The sequence below is a fragment of the Coregonus clupeaformis genome, chromosome 10 (genome assembly GCF_020615455.1).
Source record: "Coregonus clupeaformis isolate EN_2021a chromosome 10, ASM2061545v1, whole genome shotgun sequence".
NCBI lineage: Eukaryota > Metazoa > Chordata > Actinopteri > Salmoniformes > Salmonidae > Coregonus > Coregonus clupeaformis.
Window position 1 is genome coordinate 37515657 of NC_059201.1, and position 14382 is coordinate 37530038.

The 14382-nt window shown below is 41.6% G+C and overlaps 1 protein-coding gene across 2 annotated transcripts in view; it reads left to right on the plus strand.

Annotated features, from left to right (window-relative positions):
• The window catches only part of LOC121575495 (voltage-dependent calcium channel subunit alpha-2/delta-2-like), a 105702-nt gene extending 93351 nt beyond the window's left edge, over positions 1-12351 (plus strand). For both annotated transcript variants that reach the window (XM_045222994.1, XM_045222995.1), the window contains exons 29-38: positions 2943-3034; positions 3155-3202; positions 3520-3591; positions 3944-4096; positions 4834-4886; positions 8652-8707; positions 9061-9184; positions 9269-9378; positions 9689-9771; positions 11624-12351. In XM_045222994.1, the coding sequence (XP_045078929.1) occupies positions 2943-3034; positions 3155-3202; positions 3520-3591; positions 3944-4096; positions 4834-4886; positions 8652-8707; positions 9061-9184; positions 9269-9378; positions 9689-9771; positions 11624-11719 (887 nt within the window). In that variant the 3' untranslated portion in view covers positions 11720-12351. The remainder of the gene's footprint in view (positions 1-2942; positions 3035-3154; positions 3203-3519; positions 3592-3943; positions 4097-4833; positions 4887-8651; positions 8708-9060; positions 9185-9268; positions 9379-9688; positions 9772-11623) is intronic.
• The last annotated feature ends 2031 nt before the right edge of the window (positions 12352-14382 follow it).

Genomic DNA, 14382 nt, shown 5'->3' on the forward strand with positions numbered 1-14382 from the left:
TTGCCAGTGTGGACAAATGCTTTGTTTTATTGAGCGTACGGCCGAATGAGCTATTTTTGGCATAAGTACTATCGGTTATAAGTCAGATGTGTACTTTTCCACCTAAAACATTTGCCATTATTTTTTGTAATTATTGTATTAAGCCGACTGCCACAGCAGCGGAGATTAGTAACAACTGCGTATGTGCGCCCTCATGGGAAGACCCTGCTACGAAGGAACGTCACGATATGCCCTTATATGGAGCTTGATGTCACAGATTCAATTTTGGGGGGTGGGAGAAGGAGCTAGTGCGAAAATTGATAAAGTTAGGCATATCGCAGGTAAAGTTAGTTACCAAAATGGAAAAGAGATGGCAGTTAGAGCAAGCTGGTGTTCGGTCCCTGGTTGCACTTTATACAGGAAATCAAGGGAAGAAGACACCAAATGTCACTGACACCAAATGTCGCTGTTTTCCGGTAGAAGATACGGAGAGATGCTGAAGATGGTTAGTTGCAATTCAAAATAGTAAATGTGACTCACCGCCTCGATTCGGTCTTATGTAGAAAAATTTGAAATTGTGTTTTTTACATTTAATATGATGTAAATACTCCTGCAGCCAACCTTGCATCGCTGCATGTGTGTAGCAAGCACTTCAGCGACGATGCATATGAACGAGATGTGCAGTCTGAAATGATGGGGACAGAAACCTGAAGGAAACTAAAAGATGCAGCTGTTACTACTGTATTTCCATGGACTGGATCTGGCGCAGTGCCAGAATACAAAGGCATGTTTAAGATGAGAAAGCGACAAAGCAAGCCTGATTCTTGACGTTCAATGTGTTTTTATTGTGTTATTACCATGGCACCATATCATGTAGCCATGAAAGTGCCCTACAGGTTAGCATATGTGCTCCATGTATTTATGACAGTTGAGACAATAGACATTGTGTCACTTTACATTGCAGAATAGGATTGTGATAAATAAACATAGGCCATATAGTGTTTTGGGCTAATGTGAAAACATAAACCCACTAACGGTCCCGCTCATAGAGGTTTCAATAAAGTAAAGTAGCTACTTACTCGTTAGATAACTGTCCATTTGGCCCAGCTGGAACAGGGGTGCGTCTCCAATTCGTATTTGGAATACGGAAAAAATCATCCAGGACACCAGAGTTTATGTGGGCAGTCAAATATTATTTTTTTTCGCCAACATCCTTTCTGAATTTCTAAGTAATCCTCAAGTAATCATCTAGTTTTTCAAAAGTATCTGTAATCGGATTACAATATTTTTGCTAGTAATGTAACGGATTACAGTTAGCGTTTTTTTTGTAATCCATTACATGTAACAGATTACTTGTAATCCCCAACCCTGTGTGTAACGCTGTCTTCACTTCTCAGACATGTTTTTTTTTCATCTGTGAATTAGGGCATATCAGGACATTTCTACATAGCATGGATTCCCCCAAGAGCGCACATGCACAGTTGTTACCCATCTCTGCTGCTGTGGCAGTTGGCTACATAAAATAATGATATTAACCTCTACTGCAGGGTTCTTCAATTCCGGTCCTGGAGGGCCGAAACACCTCTGTTTTTCATCCTCTCCTTCTAATCAGGGGCTAATTCAGACCTGGGACACCAGGTGAGTGCAATTAACTACCAGGTAGAAATAAAAAACAGAAGTGTTTCGGCCCTCCAGGACCGGAATTGAAGAACCCTGCTCTACTGGATCGGTGTTCTGTATATGGGACGGTTGAGCTAACGTGCGCTAATGTGATTAGCATGACTGTTGTAAGTAACAGCAAACTTTCCAGGACATAGACATGTCTTATATGGGCAGAAAGCTTAAATTCTTATTAATCTAACTGCACTGTCCAATTTGAAAAAATACCATGCTATTGTTTGAGGAGAGTGCACAACAACAACAAAATGTATCACGGCAACTGGTTTGATACATTCACCTCTGAAGGTAAATAATGTACTTACATTCAGTAATCTTGCTCTGATTTCTCATCCTAAGGGTCCCAGAGATAAAATGTAGCATAGTTTTTGTTTGATCAAATCCATTTTCATATTCAAATGTAGGAACTGGGTTCTACAGTTTGAACCCCTGCTGTCTCTGGCTCCACACCCACCCCGCCCGGCCATCTAGATGTGTGAAAGTTAGTGTATAAGCTAATGACCCATCATGTATGACATTCCTGGGAGTGTGTAAACGTACATTTTGTATTACCATATCATTTTTGTATGTTCTCGATAGTTATGTACTTGAAAATGTATCAATTGACCAATTCGGCACATTTGGGCATACTAAATTGCGCCTAAACTGCAATATTATATTGTGGCCTTTCTCTTGCATTTCAAAGATGATGGAACAAAACCAAAAAATAGAAAACACATGTTTTTTTGTTTGTATTATCTTTTACCAGATCTAATGTGTTATATTCTCCTACATTAATTTCACATTTCCCCAAACTTCAAAGTTTTTCCTTTCAAATAGTATCAAGAATATGCAAATCCTTGCTTCAGGTCCTGATCTACAGGCAGTTAGATTTGGGTATGTCATTTTAGGCGAAAATTGAAAAAAAGGGTCCGATCCTTAAGAGGTTAAATCATCACACATGTTTTAGGTGGAAAAGTACACATTTCCTGACTCAAAACCAATAGTACTTTTGACAAAAATAACTAATTTGGCTGTGCGCTTTCAATAAAACAATGAATTTGTCCACACTTTGCGGATTTCTAAATCATGAATTCACTGGCAACGGAGCAGAGCGAGGCCTGCATCCAGCAACGTCACGAGTCACGTGACCCGTTTTTGCAGCTGTTTCAGTACAATACTACAATGTTTCTGGATTTTGGGTAAACTTCTCATTTAATGGGCTATCTCTCAGTCTTCTGTTAAACTGTACCTCTATCTTTCATGGTCTGGTCTCATGGTCTTGTTTTAACTCTCCTGCTGACCAGTGGTGGGGGTGAAGCTGGACCTGGAAGCCTGGGTAGACAAGTTCAAGATCTTGGCCAGCAACGTGTCTGACAGTCGTCAGGGCTCGCAAAAGGTACTGTATGAAAGGCTGGGTAAAAATGATCAGTCCTCTGTGTGACTGCTGTGAAGTGACTTGAACAGATCCAGTCTAACGTTATTATGTTATGATGACTCTCTGACTTCCTTTGTACAGTGTGGGCCATCCAGAAGTTGTGAGATGGACTGCGAAGTCAACACTGACGTAAGAATTCCTCTCCTTTCACATAGCCCTACATTGTACAAACTGCTGTCACAGTACCCAACCAGACACAACCCACGCACACATACACACACACAACAGGCTGGGAGCAGCACAGGGTCAGCCTCAGAGCAGACCCCCTGGAGCAGTTTGACTAGTTCATGTCAACCAAGTGTCTGGGGAGTAATGGCGTGATTTGTTTGTGTGTGTGTCCAGTGCTGGTCTGTGTGACAGAAAGAATAGGAGAGAAAGAGAGTGTGAGAGTCTGTATGTGCCTATCAGTAGTGATATCATAATACAATACAATTCCCTGTCTCTAGGACTTACTCTGCTATCTGATTGACGATGGTGGCTTCCTGGTGATGTCCAACCAGAGGGATCACTGGAAAAAGGTATGGAAGGCCAACGTCAGTAGGTACCAACCAGGTCATCTTACACAATCTCTAAATGGTAAAATAGCATAATAAAGTTGATTATCGAAGATATTGATTGATTCTTTGGTACCTGTATGTTAAAATTATAACATTCAGTCTGTATTATTTGACTCCAATAGTTTTAATAGGTGCAGACCAGTCACAAAGCCTTACCCTTGTTTTATGCTATAGCCCAGTGTGCAAATAATACAGACTGATTGTTCTCAAATATATTGTATGATAGATCTGTGTATTAAAGATATGGAGATGTAGGTCTGACAAAGATCTTGTCTACGTGCCTGTCAGTTATTCCAGTATCTTGCTGTTCCAGGTGGGCCTTTTCTTTGGTGATGTGGACCCCTATCTGATGCACGCGCTGTATAACAACTCCATCTACGCCCGCCGACAGTCCTTCCAGTACCAGTCAGCATGTGAGCCAGTCAGCAGCAGTCACACAGGAGCAGCACCCAGGGGCATCTTTGTGGTGAGAGTTCCAGGACCAGGGCAGCCTTACCTTACCTACCCTATTTCATCTCCAGGGCCCGTATTCATGAAGTGTTTCAGAATAGGGGTGCTGATCTAGCATCAGTTTTGCATTTTACAGGGGGTTCTGATCCTAGATCGGCACTCCTACTCTGAGAAGCTTTACGGATGGATACAGGCCCTGAAAAAACTACTAACTATTCCACCTAGCCTATCAAAGGTGCAGCTACCACAACATTGTTTATACCCTCAGATCTACACAAGTCCCTTAGTGGTACACTCTTAGAAAAAAGGGTTCCAAAAGGGTTCTTCGGCTGTCCCCATAGAATAACTATTTTTGGTTCCAGGTAAAACTACTTTTTGGTTCCAGGTAGAACCGTTTTGGGTTCCATTTAGATACCTCTATGGAAAGGGTTCTACATGGAACCCAAAACGTTTCTACTTGGAACCAAAAGGGTTCTACCTGGAACCAACAAGGGTTCTTCAAAGGGTTCTCCTATGGGGACAGCCGAAGAACCCTTTTAGGTTCTAGATAGCACCTTTTTTTCTAAGAGTGTAGGGGTGCTAAAGGTTGTTTCTGGAAGGGGCTATCAACTTCAACTTCATAAGGCTCTGGTCAAAAGTAGTGCACTATAGGGAATGGTATTTGGGACTTATTCTATATCTTTCAATGAGTAATGGCTTCTCCTTGTGTTCTCTCTTCTTCTCCTCCCCTTGGTCCCAATGTGTTGTGTCTAGCCCTCCATCGCAGACATGCTCAGTCTGGCCTGGTGGACCTCAGCGGCAGCATGGTGAGGCCATCTCTATTTTAGCACAGATCACATGACCTAAAGAACAAGATGTATGAAACTTAACCATTTAAAGAGGTGATCTGGGATTAGTACATACATTTACACCATTTAGCAGACGCTCTTATCCAGAGCATACATTTTAGGACTTAATGATACAGCCATAGATTCTTGGAGAATATAACTAGTTAAACTGTCTTACTCCATCACAACCCAAAATATAATCTTGTTTTACAATATAATTAATAAACAAATGCTGTATAACTTCAAAATATGAATATCATTTTGATCTCATGGATGGTCAGTCCTTGCATCCATAGCTCCGTCTTTGAATTTGAGAGTAGTTACATTTCTCCAACTCCATCCCTCAGCTGTTTACCAAAACATTGTTGTTGTTTGAACTGCAGATTGCCCCTTTAAGCATGTCTAGTCTCTGCTGTTAACCCCCTAAGGTCGATGTCCGCGCCCCTGCGGAAATCTAATTTGTATAATGAAAAAATCCCCATAAAAATCTGTCAGTTTAAGCTAGAGATATGTTGTTGTTTGCTTTGCATTGGATGCGTCTCAATCCATCACATCCGCCTATGTCGCACTTCCGCATCTGCGGTGAAAGGTGACAGAGCTAGAGCTGTGTTTTTCAGACCATGAGACATCCTGAAAATCGGTCTTCTCACAAAATCATCCATAGTCTACAAACTATTAAGACCCCTCTATGGAAAGACTCTCATGATGGTGTTCTTTGTTTTGCTCACCTACTCCCACAAGTGTCTTGGGACTCGTCTAAAGTCAGTACAGCCGATCTGCCAACTTCTGTCTGTAGCGTCCGAACAGTTTGGGCTACACACTAATATGACCCCTCTGTAGAAAGGTGAGACTCGCAAACGCGTACATGTCGGTTGTTTTGCTCTAGGATGCCCATAGACCTCACAAGACTTGTCTAAAGGTCCCCCGGTACCAGTTGAAAGTATTCAGACTTTTTCCACATTCTGTCTTATTCTAAAATTGATTAAATATAGACACCTGTCTATATGAGGTCCCACAGTTGACAGTGCATGTCAGAGCAAAAACCAACCCATGAGGTCGAAGGAATTGTCCTTAGAGCTCCGAGAAAGGATTGTGTCGAGGCACAGATCTGAGGAAGGGTACCAAAACATTTCTGCAGCATTGAAGGTCCCCAAGAACACAGTGGCCTCCATAATTCTTGTATACAGTGCCTTCGGAAAGTATTCAGACCCCTTGACTTTTTCCACTTTTTTAAACGTTTTTAACGTTGATTAAATTGTTTTTTTCCCTCATCAATCTACACACAATACCCCATAATGACAAAGCAAAAACTGGTTTTTAGAAATGTTTGCAAAATTATTAAAAATAAAAAACTGAAATTATACAGTTACATAAGTATTCAGACCCTTTACTCAGTACTTTGTTGAAGCACCGTTGGCAGCGATTACAGCCTTGAGTCTTCTTGGGTATGACGCTACAAGCTCGCACACCTGTATTTGGGGAGTTTCTCCCATTCTTCTCTGCAGATCCTCTCAAGCGCTGTCAGGTTGGATGGGGAGCGTTGCTGCACAGCTATTTTCAGGTCTCTCCAGAGATGTTCATTCGTGTTCAAGTCCGAGCTCTGGCTGTGCCACTCAAGGACATTCAGAGACTTGTCCCGAAGCCACAAGCTGTGTGCCAAAAACGAGTCACATGCAGTCTGTTTAGTTCCAAAAATAAAGGTTACAGTGCCTTGCAAAAGTATTCATCCCCCTTGGCATTTTTCCTATTTTGTTGCATTACAACCTGTAACTTACATTGATTTTTATTTGGATTTCATGTAATGGATATACACAAAATAGTCCAAATTGGTGAAGTGAAATGAAAAAAATAACTTATTCTACAAAATAAATTACGGAAAAGTGGTGCATGCATATGTATTCACCCCCTTTGCTATAAAGCCCCTAAATAAGATGTGGTGTAACCAATTACCTTCAGAAGTTACATAATTAGTTAAATAAAGTCCACCTGTGTGCACTCTAAGTGTCACATGATCTGTCACCTGATCTCAGTATATATACACCTGTTCTGAAAGGCCCCAGAGTCTGCAACACCACTAGCAAGGGGCACCACCAAGCAAGCGGCACCATGAAGACCAAGGAGCTCTCCAAACAGGTCAGGGACAAAGTTGTGGAGAAGTACAGATCAGGGTTGGGTTATAAAAAAATATCAGAAACTTTGAACATCCCACGGAGCACCATTAAATCCATTGTTAAAAATGGAAAGAATATGGCACCACAACAAACCTGCCAAAAGAGGGCCGCCCACCAAAACTCACGGACCAGGCAAGGAGGGCATTAATCAGAGAGGCAACAAAGAGACCAAAGATAACCCTGAAGGAGCTGCAAAGCTTCACAGCGGAGATTGGAGTATCTGTCTATAGGACCACTTTAATCCGTACACTCCACAGAGCTGGGCTTTACGGAAGAGTGGCCAGATTAAAAAAGCCATTGCTTAAAGAAAAAAATAAGCAAACACGTTTGGTGTTTGCCAAAAGGCATGTGGGAGACTCCCCAAACATATGGAAGAAGGTACTCTGGTCAGATGAGACTAAAATTGAGCTTTTTGGCCATCAAGGAAAATGCTATGTCTGGCGCAAACCGAACACCTCTCATCACCCCGAGAACACCATCCCCACAGATAAGCATGGTGGTGGCAGCATCATGCTATGGGGATGTTTTTCATCGGCAGGGACTGGGAAACTGGTCAGAATTGAAGGAATGATGGATGGTGCTAAATACAGGGAAATTCTTGAGGTAAACCTGTTTCAGTCTTCCAGAGATTTGAAACTGGGACAGAGGTTCACCTTCCAGCAGGACAATGACCCTAAGCATACTGCTAAAGCAACACTCGAGTGGTTTAAGGGGAAACATTTAAATGTCTTGGAATGGCCTAGTCAAAGCCCAGAACTCAATCAAATTGAGAATCTGTGGTATGACTTAAAGATTGCTGTACACCAGCTTGACCCATCCAACTTGAAGGACCTGGAGCAGTTTTGCCTTGAAGAATGGGCAAAAATCCCAGTGGCTAGATGTGCCAAGCTTATAGAGACATACCCCAAGAGACTTGCAGCTGTAATTGCTGCAAAAGGTGGCTCTACAAAGTATTGACTCTGGGGGGGTGAATAGTTATGCATGCTCAAGTTCTGTTTTTTTGTCTTATTTCTTGTTTGTTTCACAATAAAAAATATTTTGCATCTTCAAAATGGTAGGCATGTTGTGTAAATGAAATGATACAAACCCCCCAAAAATCCATTTTAATTCCAGGTTGTAAGGCAAGAAAATAGGAAAAATGCCAAGGGGGGTGAATACTTTCGCAAGCCACTGTACATACATGTAAACATTTTCAAAAAAGTTTCCTGATCTTTCTTATATCTCTCAGATATAGGACAGACACTTCAGAACAAACTTCCTTTAGATTCCTTTGGGGGGGATCTGTTATTCAATGTGTGTGTATGGGCTAATAGTAGTAAGGCCCCCCAGAAAAACTCATCAAATACTTTATTTATATATTTTTGGGATACTTCAAGGGGTCTTAAAATTCTAAATTAAATAGCAAAATGATCCTTGGTAGTAGAACCCCCCCTCCCCGGTTTAGACAGGGTTTAGACTCTTATGGGTTAATGAGGTATGACGTCAGGTTTAGGTCAGAGAGATGTCCTGTCTATTACTGTGATATTACTCTATGACTCAGCATCCCTCTCACTGTTTGTTTCATCTATATCAGGTCTGTAGTCCAGCAGCTGCTCTATGGACTGGCCTACAACAGTTGGCTCTATACAGGTTGGTGCACATTTCTTATTCTTGTGCTGCATGTGTGCCTTTCTCCAAGCTGATATGTTAGGGGAATATGTTTCCATAGGCAATGGGAAAGTAGTTGGTGTACACGGGACAGCACATTGCCAGGGCTGTCTTGCTGGAAATGTTTTTACATATAAACATGAACACTCTCAGTACATGTCACATGTATGAAGCTGAATCCCCACTGTAGACTTGAGGTTCAATCCCCGCGTCCACCTTTCCCTCTGTTTCTCCCACGTGCCTGTATCGCCCTCTTATTTCATAACTGTCAAATAAAGTGTCAAGATACCCTAACAAAAAACATTTCTGGGTGTTTCATTCCTCCTTTGTTGCAGGTGATGTTCTGGCAGATGGGTTTGACCAGAGGGAGAGCAGCTGTGTGACCATCCAAAGCCAGTTCTACTTCACCAACACCACCAACTCATACAATGTGCTGCAGGACTGCGGGAACTGCTCCAGGTGTGTGTGTGTGTGCACATGCATGTGTTTGTGCGTGCGCGTGTATGTGTGTACAAATATGTGACCTCTTTTCCTCTGTTGTAGGTTATTCCATGCTAAAAGGATAGAGAACACCAACCTGTTGTTTGTGGTGGCTGAGACACTTCCCTGTAGCTCCTGTGAGATCGAGAGACTGACCCAGGTCAAAACGGAGTGTATCCTTCATTTGGTCACCTAGGCTACGGCAAGCCTTTAGGGACATAAGACAGGCAGGGGGTCCACTACAACCTCACCAGGACAACAACGTCTACTAATCTGCACAAAGGGGGGCATGATCTCCTGCATGTTACAAAAACCTAATGCGTTGACTTATTAACTAATACAGCTAGCTGTAGCCTACATTTTGTAAATAAGTGAATCACTGGGTGTTATGGGTGTTATCGTATTCATATAGAAGACTCTATATAGGCCCAAAGTGTCACTGCATTTCCTTGTTGACCCTCTGACCTTAACCCAGGCCAACAGTCCAGGAGGAGGATCCCTGTGAGGTGTTGAACTCTGCACGCTACCGGAGAGGCCCGACCGAATGCTGGGACTACAACATCTGGGTAAGGAGTTCTCTAGTACCACAGACATGGGTGTGTCCTACATGGCACCCTTTTCCTTATATACAGTAGTGCACTACTTTTGACCAGAGTCCTATGGGCCCTGGTCAACAGTAGTACCCTATAAAAGGTAATAGGGTGCCATTTGGGACACAACCATGGTCTCTTGTGCATCACTTCCTATTGTTATTATTTGCATATATAGTATATACAGTGAGGGAAAAAAGTATTTGATCCCCTGCTGATTTTGTACGTTTGCCCACTGACAAAGACATGATCAGTCTATGATTTTAATGGTAGGTTTATTTGAACAGTGAGAGACAGAATAACAACAAAATAATCCAGAAAAACGCATGTCAAAAATGATATAAATTGATTTGCATTTTAATGAGGGAAATAAGTATTTGACCCCTCTGCAAAACATGACTTAATACTTGGTGGCAAAACCCTTGTTGGCAATCACAGAGGTCAGACGTTTCATGTAGTTGGCCACCAGGTTTGCACACATCTCAGGAGGGATTTTGTCCCACTCCTCTTTGCAGGTTTCGAGGCTGACGTTTGGCAACTCGAACCTTCAGCTCCCTCCATAGATTTTCTATGGGATTAAGGTCTGGAGACTGGCTAGGCCACTCCAGAACCTTAATGTGCTTCTTCTTGAGCCACTCCTTTGTTGCCTTGGCCGTGTGTTTTGGGTCATTGTCATGCTGGAATACCCATCCACGACCCATTTGCAATGCCCTGGCTGAGGGAAGGAGGTTCTCACCCAAGATTTGACGGTACATGGCCCCGTCCATCGTCCCTTTGATGCGGTGAAGTTGTCCTGTCCCCTTAGCAGAAAAACACCCCCAAAGCATAATGTTTCCACCTCCATGTTTGACGGTGGGGATGGTGTTCTTGGGGTCATAGGCAGCATTCCTCCTCCTCCAAACACGGCGAGTTGAGTTGATGCCAAAGACCTCGATTTTGGTCTCATCTGACCACAACACTTTCACCCAGTTCTCCTCTGAATCATTCAGATGTTCATTGGCAAACTTCAGACGGGCCTGTATATGTGCTTTCTTGAGCAGGGGGACCTTGCGGGCGCTGCAGGATTTCAGTCCTTCACGGCGTAGTGTGTTACCAATTGTTTTCTTGATGACTATGGTCCCAGCTGCCTTGAGATCATTGACAAGATCCTCCCATGTAGTTCTGGGCTGATTCCTCACCGTTCTCATGATCATTGCAACTCCACGAGGTGAGATCTTGCATGGAGCCCCAGGCCGAGGGAGATTGACAGTTCTTTTGTGTTTCTTCCATTTGCGAATAATCGCACCAACTGTTGTCACCTTCTCACCAAGCTGCTTGGCGATGGTCTTGTAGCCCATTCCAGCCTTGTGTAGGTCTACAATCTTGTCCCTGACATCCTTGGAGAGCTCTTTGGTCTTGGCCATGGTGGAGAGTTTGGAATCTGATTGATTGATTACTTCTGTGGACAGGTGTCTTTTATAAAGGTAACAAACTGAGATTAGGAGCACTCCCTTTAAGAGTGTGCTCCTAATCTCTGCTCGTTACCTGTATAAAAGACACCTGGGAGCCAGAAATCTTTCTGATTGAGAGGGGGTCAAAAACGTATTTCCCTCATTAAAATGCAAATCAACTTATAACATTTTTGACATGCGTTTTTCTGGATTATTTTGTTGTTATTCTGTCTCTCACTGCTCAAATAAACCTACCATTAAAATTATAGACTGATCATTTCTTTGTCAGTGGGCAAACGTACAAAATCAGCTTGGGATCAAATACTTTTTTCCCTCATTGTAGGTAGTTGTTCTCTAGTCCTCTCAGTCTGCGTCTTCTCTTTGTTTCTCTCTTCTAGGAGAACACATCGGAGTGTGGGAGAGGCCATTCCATACAATCTTCAATGGGAATCCTTCTCTCTATCCAGCTGATCCTGACTCTTCTCTCTCTCTGACACCTGGACTAGACCCTTGCCACAGTCATCATTCACTATCTCCTGCCATCCATTCTCTTACTCTTTCTTTTGTTCTTCAACATTTCTTTATCAACTTCTGGGTCGGTGTTTGACCTCTGCAAAAACAGTTTATTTTGTTTCATAATTCCAACTTCCTCTTTCCTCTCCCTTTCTCTAGTGTCATTTCCCTTCACCTCTCTCTCTCTACATTGCCATTGCATGTCTCATATGACAAGCCACTTGAAAAGAAGAGAATTTCTCTTATTTTGATGACAGTAAACTGCCCCAAGTGTGAGATATGAAACTTTTTTTTTTTTTTATCATCCATATCCTTTAAAAAAATCACTCCAAAGGGTTGTTTTGAAAAATATTTTATTGACTTAGATATTAGTTACCGCCAATGCTCAATATGTTCTAAAAGTGCTTCCAAAAGCCAAATAAGAAGGGATTGAGAGATAAAAAAATAATAATAATAATATTGTTGTAACAAAAGTATAGTGGACCGTTGCTATCAACTGATACAGTACATTTCGTTTTTGTGAATTTTACATGAACATATAGTAAATATAAAAGAAAATACAAATATGTAATTAGATATATATGAACAAAAATACATCTATGGAATGAGATATATCCAGATATATATATATACAGTACCAGTCAAAAGTTTGGACACATCTACTCATTCAAGGGCTTTTCTTTATTTTTACTATTTTCTACACTCTGTAGAATAATAGTGAAGACTTCAAAACAATGAAATAACACATATGGAATCATGTAGTAACCAAAAAAAGTGTTAAACAAATCAAATCAAAATATATTTTAGATTTTAGATTCTTCAAAGTAGCCACCCTTTGCCATGATGACAGCTTTGCACATTCTTGGCATTCTCTCAACCAGCTTCACCTGCAATGCTTTTCTAACAGTCTTGAAGGAGTTTCCACATATGCTGAGCACTTGTTGGCTGCTTTACCTTCACTCTGCGGTCAAACTCATCCCAAACCATCTCAATTGGGTTGAGGTCGGGTGATTGTGGAGGCCAGGTCATCTGATGCAGCACTCCATCACTCTCCTTCTTGGTCAAATAGCCCTTATACAGCCTGGAGGTGTGTTGGGTCATTGTCCTGTTGAAAAACAAATGATAGTCCCACTAAGCGCAAATCAGATGAGATGGCGTATCACTGCAGAATGCTGTAGTAGCCATGCTGGTTAAGTGTGCCTTGAATTCTAAATAAATCACAGACAGTGTCACCAGCAAAGCACCATCACACCTCCTCCTCCATGCTTCACGGTGGGAACCACACATGCGGAGATCATCCGTTCACCTACTCTGCGTCTCACAAAGACACAGCGGTTGGAACCCAAAATCTCAAATTTGGACTCATCAGACCAAAGAACAGAATTTCACCGGTCTAATGTCAATTGCTCGTGTTTCTTGGCCAAAGCAAGTCTCTTCTTCTTATTGGTGTCCTTTAGTAGTGGTTTCTTTGCAGCAATTCGACCATGAAGGCCTGATTCACGCAGTCTCCTCTGAACAGTTGATGTTGAGATGTGTCTGTTACTTGAACTCTGTGAAGCATTTATTTGGGCTGCAATCTGAGGTGCAGTTAACTCTAATGAACTTATCCTCTGCAGCAGAGGTAACTCTGGGTCTTCCATTCCTGTGGCGGTCCTCATGAGAGCCAATTTCATCATAGCGCTTGATGGTTTCTGCGACTGCGCTTGAAGAAACGTTCAAAGTTCTTGAAATGTTCCGGATTAACTGACCTTCATGTCTTAAAGTAATGATGGACTGTTGTTTCTCTTTGCTTATTTGAGCTGTTGTTGCCATAATATGGACTTGGTCTTTTACTAAATAGGGTTATCTTCTGTTTACCAACCCTACCTTGTCACAACACAACTGATTGGCTCAAACGCATTAAGAAGGAAAGAAATTCCACAAATTAACTTTTAACAAGGCACACCTGTTAATTGAAATGCATTCCAGGTGACTACCTCATGAAGCTGGTTGAGAGAATGCCAAGAGTGTTCAAAGCTGTCATCAAGGCAAAGGGTGTCTACTTTGAAGAATCTCAAATATAACATATATTTTGATTTGTTTAACACTTTTTTGATTACTACATGATTCCATATGTGTTATTTCATAGTTTTGATGTCTTCACTATTATTCAACAATGTAGAAAATAGTAAAAATAAAGAAAAACCCTTGAATGAGTAGGTGTGTCCAAACCTTTGACTGGTACTGTATATATATAAATCTATGGAAATATATACTATATATATATATATATATATATCTCATTCCATAGATATATTTTTGTTCATATATATATTATATAAAAACAAAAATACATGTATGGAATTAGATGTATGAACAAACATGCATAGCCTATATGTAAAATGTTATACTCCATTTGGATGGTTGAAGATGACCTACTGAAGCTTCACCTTGCATCGTGTGCAATGATTTGTCCATGTGATCTGAAAAGCTCATGCTTTTGTGTATGCTAACTTCTGGAGAATGCAGCTTATGTATGGGCAGCTTTCAGTGTAAACATTTGATGATGCCATTCCCTGACACCCTTTGTTGATATTCCCTTCTAGTCCCTGGAAGCCTTTATGAAGAAACACATTTGGGTTATAGAAAAAGGAGTCATATTTTT